The sequence below is a fragment of the Microcaecilia unicolor genome, chromosome 2 (genome assembly GCF_901765095.1).
Source record: "Microcaecilia unicolor chromosome 2, aMicUni1.1, whole genome shotgun sequence".
Classification (NCBI taxonomy): Eukaryota; Metazoa; Chordata; class Amphibia; order Gymnophiona; family Siphonopidae; genus Microcaecilia; species Microcaecilia unicolor.
This window is the reverse complement of record NC_044032.1, coordinates 398,736,584-398,744,337: the sequence shown is the minus strand read 5'-3', so window position 1 is coordinate 398,744,337 and position 7,754 is coordinate 398,736,584. Positions and strand designations below refer to the sequence as shown.

Genomic DNA, 7,754 nt, shown 5'->3' with positions numbered 1-7,754 from the left:
AATATACTTACGCCTATGTTTACTAAGCAGCGCTATGGGTGTGTTAGGGTTTTTAATGCATGTAAATGGTTTACACACATTAAACAGCTAACATGCCCATGGAAATGTATAGGCGTGTTAGCGTTTAACGCACCTTAAATTTACAGGGGCACTAAAAATGCTAACACACCTTAGTAATATTACCCCTTAGACAATTCTGCTCATAAATTCTAATTAATGCCAATTAGTGTCAATTGCTTGTTAGTTAGCACTTTTCAGCATCGATTGGCTTGCTAACCAATTAGGTTATGTACATTCTTATGGAATATGCTTCAATTTCCGTACGGAAATCTCAGCGCGATATATAGAATCTGGGGTTAACGTGTTTATTAAGTTAATGCATATTGCATCAATTTAGCACGCACTAAATTTTCAAGGTACACTAATAAACTGAATGACCATTATCTAATAAACACCTCTAATATTCATTTACAGATATTCAGATAGCCTGAAATATAGGGGCATACTTATCAATTTGGGCTATCATTAAAACATGTTATTTTACAACTAGCTTGTTCTATTTTAGCACAGGTCCCATATATGCATAAGTACATAAGTAATGCCACACTGGGAAAAGACAAAGGGTCCATCGAGCCCAGCATCCTGTCCACGACAGCGGCCAATCCAGGTCAAGAGCACCTGGCAAGCTTCCCAAACGTACATTCTATACATGTTATTCCTAGAATTGTGGATTTTTCCCAAGTCCATTTAGTAGCGGTTTATGGACTTGTCCTTTAGGAAACCGTCTAACCCCTTTTTAAACTCTGCCAAGCTAACCGCCTTCACCACGTTCTCCGGCAACGAATTCCAGAGTTTAATTATGCATTGGGTGAGACCTAGTTAATTATAGCTGGGATTAACAGTAAAATAACACATCTTAATGGTAGCCCATGTTGTTAATTTCCCCCTAAATTAGATCAAGTTATCTAATAAGCATTTGGCCAGATATTGAGTTGGGTGGGTTGGAATTTTAAAAATGAACATTCAGAGGCATAGTGATCAAAGTGGGCTAATCATTAAGATGTGTTATTTTACCACTAACTCATGCTATTTTATCACAGGTCCCATTTAATGCAAGACCTAGTTACTAATAACTGGACTTAACAGTAAAATTACACATCTTAACAGTAGCCCACATTGATAACTTCTCCCCTCATCTCTTGAACATCACAGTTTATGACACTGCTGTACCAGAAAAGCATGGGATCATCTGCAGAGAGAAAAGAAGTTGTGGTCACTAAAGCATTTCTATTCCAGCTGATAAAATTGTGTGGTAGCCATGTTAGTCCATTTTTAAAGGTAATAAATAGAAAGAGAACAAAACAAAAAAGGAGGAAATATTTTTTCACTCAAAGAATAGTGAAGTGGTAACAGCGGTTAGTGTATCTGGGTTTAAAAAAGGTTTGGACAATTTCCTGGAGGTAAAATCTATAGTCTGTTATTGGGATGGAAATGGGGGAAGCCACTGCTTGCCCTGGGATTGGTAGCATGAATGCTATTACTATTTGGGTTTCTGCCAGGTACTTGTGACCTGGATTGGCCATTTTTGGAAACATGATACTGAGCTAGATGGACCATTGGCCTGACCTAGTATGGCTATTCTTGTGTTCTTATAAGATAAAATGATACCTTTTTTATTGGACTAATGTAATACATTTTTCAATCAGTTTTCAAAGGCAATACCTGCTTCTTTGGGTCAGAAATGAACAAAAGATGACAAATAGCATATATATAGGTGAAATATGAAAGCTTTCCAATGACAGTCTCACAGGGAAACGTAGGGGTGGGGTAGGTTGAAGAATAGAGAGAGATGGACGGGTTTTCTATCACATTATAAACTGTAAAAGTTATACTGCTTTGTCACATTCTGATCACCCATCCATCTGTCCCTGTCCTCCCCTCCCCCACCCCACACCTTTCCCCTGAGTATATCATTGGAATCTTTTTTCTGTTTCATTTAAATATTTCAGCATCTGCACGCACTTCCCAATTGCTAAAAAATAGATTTTATTTTTTTAACACTGGGGGTGGGTTGGGGACATAAGGTGTGTACTGCACTAATCAGTTAATGCAGCTACATGACAATGCGCTAACCAATCAGCAGCATATGGTTAACGCATCAGCCCTAACTGCCTATCAAAATATGTGAAAGGAGGGGCTCATGCGCCAATGGCCAGTTGCTAATGGGAAAATTAGCGCCTGAATCTTCTATAATCAATTCCAGGAGCTCTACATACATTTGCAGTGTATGTGGCTACAATATCATTTCGGTAAATTGAGTATTAGTGAGGATATTTGTTGCTGTTAAAATTAGTGGAAAACCTCAGCCATTTTACCCATGTGGTAAAAATGGCCTTAGCGCATGGGAATGGCCCGTGTCAGCATACAATAAGGCCACTTTTTATTGCAGTTTGGTAAAAGGGTTCCAATATACTGTGATACCTTTTTGTTCAAAATAATTGTTATTAATATTATTATTATTATAAAGAAGTGTAACATCAGGCAAACACTCTGCGAGTGATACATTTTCCTAAACAACAGCTGATTGCACCGATTCTGACTTTTAAAAAATATCTCTTTGAAGTGTTAAAGGTGTCTGAACTGGCATGCCCGCCTATCTCACAGATTTATTATTTGCAACCTTTTAAGCGAGTGGCTCACGGCGAGCGGGCTGATATTGTGGAGTCTGCTGTGTGGTTTGACACCTTGGACTTTTATTCGGGAGTTGGAGGGTGAAGAGGAGCGGCGGGAGCAAGCTACTCTTATAGTGACATTTGTTTCACAGTTAGATAGAGATTGGATACTGAAGTTATTTTTCAAGTATCAGAAAGAAAAGTTTTTGAATGTTCAAGTACGGATGTATCCTGATGTGACCAAGGTAACGCAGAGGAGGCGACAAGCTTTTCTTAAGCTGCGCCCCACTGTGTTTTAATTGGGGGGCCTTTTTTGGCTAAAATTATCCCTGTAAATGTGTGGTGAAGTTGAATTCTGTAAAGTATGTGTTTTTTTTGAACCTTTGCAGTTGAAAGCGTTCCTGGACTCCAGGGGGGGCGGGGGTGCTCCTTCTCTGCCACCTGGAGCGGAGATTGCATCTACACCTCAGATATGATTGTCTTCCACATACTACTACTTAACATTTCTAAAGCGCTACTAGGGTTACGCAGCGCTGTACAATTTAACATGGAAGGACAGTCCCTGCTCAAGGAGCTTACAATCTCCCTTCAGAGTCTCTTTTGTGTTGGAATGTATTATAGTTTACTTTTTTTTCCCCCAGAATAGTGGCTTGGTCTCTAGCTTCTGTTGTGGACTAATATAGGAGGCGGGAGTGTAAGTTGGGGGTAGCGGTTTCCTGTGTAAAGATGTACTTACTGTTCTCCTAAGTTGTACAAGAGGTGTTCTTGATACTGTATATATGAAATGTATAAATAAAGAAATAAAATAAAAAGAAGTGTAACATCAATAAGTCCAGTACAATGTACTCCTGATGGCTCTTTTGCAAAAGTATTTAGACAAAGGTTTGCTTAAAGCTGTAGAGAAAGCTGTTCTGGAAGTCATATATAAAACATTCTCCATTCTTGGCAAGATCTTCCAGAGATGTTTAATTAGGTAGGGGAATGAACAGTGTTGCTCTTAGTTCAAGAATACAGGGTAGCACCTTAAGGCTATAAAAGCAGAGTTTAAGAGCAGAGGATCTCGTCTATTAGGAATTTTGCAAGGTTTATATTTTAATGAAAGATAACCCCCACCCCCCACATAGTATGTGAACTGTACATACTTAGGGACAGTAATTTAAAGCAGTTGAGACAATTAGGAGTATTTAAGCAACATTTGTTTTGGAAAATGGAATTACTAAGCCTGAAGGTTATAAGAACCTATTAAAACGCCTGGAGGTTCAACACATTTTTTTGGAATTGAGTTTGACTATGTACTGTAAGGATTTTAATGTTCCTTTTTGCAAAACGGGTTATATGAATTAGTTCCACCGTCTTCCCTTTAGGGTCTTGCTGGCTGCCAGTGAGTATCTGCAGGGACTGATCTCAGGTCTCGAAAGGGTCAGATAAGTGTGCATTGCAGAGCATGTGAGCCCTGAGCTATTCTTTGGGATGTTTGCACAGGGATTAAGCACAGATTTCACATCTTTCGGGGGCTGTCCGATGCTTCACTATGTAACTGCTATCCTAACCAGCGCTGCCAAGTTATTCATGGGAGGGAACCTTTTTGAGCCTGTCCTGGATGTCTGCCAACCTCAACCTGGTGCATTATGGACTTCAAAATACTATATTGCTTTTTTTTTGGATGTATGTTTAGAAGCAGGACTGGCCAAAAAGCTCCCCCCCCCCCCCCCCCCGGAACTGGTAACTTAAAGCGGATTTTTCTGGTTTTTCCCCAGCGCCAAACCGCAGCAAGTCCTGATCCTGGGCACCCCATCAATCCACTTCTGAGCGTTCCCACACGTTATCTTTAATTCGGAGGGCAGGGCGAAGAAGCCGGATGGGCAGTGACTCATCTGCTTTCCCTTCTTATTTTAATATGGAAATTCCCGGCTCCCCCTTCCTGCCCCTTACAGGTGATCCCGCGGCCAGGGAGCATAAAAGCAGCCCTGGGAGCCGGGAGTTAGACAATCCGAGCCACAGACTCCCAGGAGAGGAACCAAACCAAACTAGCACAGCTCCCGGCTACAACATGACGATCCAGATGAGCCTCCACGTCCTCTTGCTGCTGGTCCTGCTGGGAAGCTGGACAGCTCCCTCGCAGGGTAAGAGATGCCCAGGCCCCCCTCCTCCCCACTTTGCTTTATTTTACTTTTCTGTCTGCTAACACTCTCAGAGGAGCCTTTGCAAAACGGCTGTGGAGGGAGGGTGCTAAACTCCGATTATCCTCTATAGGAGTTAAAGGAAAGTGTGTGAGGGAGGGGGAGGGGGAGGGGGGCTGCTCAAGCATCCACTGCACCCAGAGAGCTGGAACTCCCCTGTGCCCTTTGCAGAGCTGCGGACTTCCACAGCACTCACTCCTGCAATCAGTGCAACATCCTTCCAAGTGCTTTTGCAAGTTAAGAGAGGGTCTTACTACTTTTCCTTTGTGTGCCTTGTCCCTTACAGCAGAGACAGGATGAAAATGCAGCTGTGCTGTAGCTTGCACTTTTCCAACCTCCAAAGGGAGTCTTAGGCGTTATTTACTTTCACGTTTTTGTGGTTTTTATTATTATTATTATTAGAATGTGCTGAGGACATTCTTAGTAAAGGGTTTCTCCTCATTTTGTTTCTGCAGAGTTTTATCCTACAATGTTTTGTCCAAAGAGCATACGATATGAGAATCAATATTTCTGTTTCTGATCCGTAGGTGCCAGTTTGAGGACAGAGCTGCGCTGTCAGTGTATAAAGACAGTATCAGAATTCATCCCCGTCAAACAGATTGCTAATGTGGACCTCACCCCAGAGGGACCCCACTGCCCCACAGTGGAAGTCATGTAAGTTATCTATTGGGGAGTGTCTCTGGACGGTTCAACTGTATTACTTTGGACTGCCGAGCAAGCCAGTAAACTTCTATTTCCTTTTCAGTGCTACGCTCAAGAACGGTTTCCTGGCTTGCCTGAACCCAGAAGAGAAATGGGTGAAGAGAATTATACACACCATTCTGAACAGGTGCCTGTCACTTTTCTTTCTTTGTGAGGACATTCATAAAACATGTTATGTGACTATTCTTTCTGTTTGGGGATTATTTTTTCCAGTGCATTTTGTCTAGCAAAAAAGGTGCCGGTACTCAAATGCCAGGCCACCCTTCAGGGGTGGAGTGATCATTGAGGGACTCACCCCACAATAGCCAGGACCCCTACAACCAGTCATAGAATCTATGACAAGGCAGAATTTGTATGTAGAACCTGAGCTCTTTCATTAAAATATGAGAATCATGGGTCAAGTTTAGCAGACAGTGGAAAAGGTGCCGGTACCCCCAAGTACCCCCTCAAAAAAAGCCCTGATTTTTTCCTACTAAAAACAGGAGAAATTCTCCCTTTCTCACTCATAAACAAAATATTAAGGGCCCTGTTCAGAAAGGCACACTGGCGTAATATTCCTATGGGTATCTACACGTTTCCTCGCTTGCCTGAATCCAGAAGAGAAATGGGTGATGAGAATTATACACACCATTCTGAACAGGTGCCTGTCACTTTTCTTTCTTTGTGAGGACATTCATAAAACATGTTATGTGACTATTCATTCTGTTTGGGGATTATTTTTTCCTACTAAAAACAGGAGAAATTCTCCCTTTCTCACCCATAAACAAAATATTAAGGGCCCTGTTCAGAAAGGCACACTAGCGTAATATTCCTATGGGCATCAACACGTTTAGCGCGTGTTAAAAACATTAGTGTGCTTTTGTAAACAGGGCCCTAAATATTGTTCTGCTTGTGCCCTCTTAACAGTGAGATATTTTAAAGGAATATATGTACCTTTGGAAAAGCATAAATTCCACTATTGCTCAGTGCATAACCGCTCGAAGCAATGACTGACAAGATGCTTATTTTCGTGTTTGGAATTAACTTTTCATTCTTGTTGTAGGCAATCCCACAAATTGTGAGAGAGAAGGCAATCCTGTGAGAACAAGTCCACCATTGAATCCATCTGAATGTGAAAGAAAACCGAGAACTGAAGAAGAATGGAGATCTACAGAAATCAAAGTTGCAGACACAGCAAGAGGGTTGAACGCGTGCTCCTGCTTCTGTCAAGCGACAAACGACCCTCGCCCGATAGCGTGCTCGGGCTATTTTGTATGTGGACTGCTTATGTGAATGGAAGGCTGATGTTATTTATATATTTATTTCTATTTGGGGAGGGGGGGAAGATTTGTTACAAATAGTTTGGTTTGGTCTGTTGATATTTAAAGAGAGATTCTTTTCTTGCACCAGGAAGACCATGATGGGGTTTGTGATTAGTGCATTGTGGTTGAGTAAAAGACCTACATATTGAGTTTAAGATCCATCTCCACCACAGACCCTTTGTTAGGCTGTGTGAGTCTCTCTCCCTTCTGTCAGGATCCAACTGAAACCCTGTCATTTTCTTTTAATTTTTTGATCGCAAAATTATTGTTTTTGACAAAATTGTGCTTCATATCATACTTTAGTGATGTTTTTTAATGATCTCAAATTTTGTATTATTGAATTGTGGGGATTTTTTTTGTTTCTGAAACAGTTGGAAATGATTGTATAGTATATCAGATCGACTATTTAATATTTTATACTGAAAATAACAGAATGGTAATATTCTAAATATCTATAGACATATTTAATGTCTTTGTATATGTATGGCATACTGTCATAACCTTGTGCAGTTCTTGACTTTATTGCTCAGTTTTGTGTGCTGAGTTCTATTTATCTATTTACTTAATAAATGAACTTTTTATTCATCTGCTCGCTTGCTTTGAATTCATTTGGATTGAACTCTTTTGTGCTTATTTTACATTTTATTTATTGAGATTTTGCTCACACCTTTTTCAGCAGTAGCTCAAGGTGAATTACATTCAGGTACACTGGGTATCTCTCTGTCCCTGGAGGGCTCACTATCTAAACTTGTAGCTGAGCTGAGGCAATGGAAGGTTAAGTGACTTGCCCAAGATCACAGGGAGCAGCAGTGGGATTTGAACCGGCCACCTCTGGATATCAAGCCTGGTGCTCTAACCATTGCCACTCCTCCACTCCACTTGTTACTGAAGTGTACTAA

At 41.0% G+C, this 7,754-nt stretch overlaps 1 protein-coding gene across 1 annotated transcript; it reads left to right on the top strand.

Moving 5' to 3' along the window:
- The first annotated feature begins 4,605 nt into the window (after positions 1-4,605).
- On the top strand, positions 4,606-7,437 carry LOC115462501 (C-X-C motif chemokine 3-like). The gene is made up of 4 exons (XM_030192496.1): positions 4,606-4,795; positions 5,380-5,506; positions 5,598-5,681; positions 6,597-7,437. The coding sequence occupies exons 1-4, from the start codon at positions 4,723-4,725 to the stop codon at positions 6,613-6,615; spliced, it is 303 nt and encodes a 100-aa protein (XP_030048356.1). The 5' UTR covers positions 4,606-4,722; the 3' UTR covers positions 6,616-7,437.
- Positions 7,438-7,754: the final 317 nt, after the last annotated feature.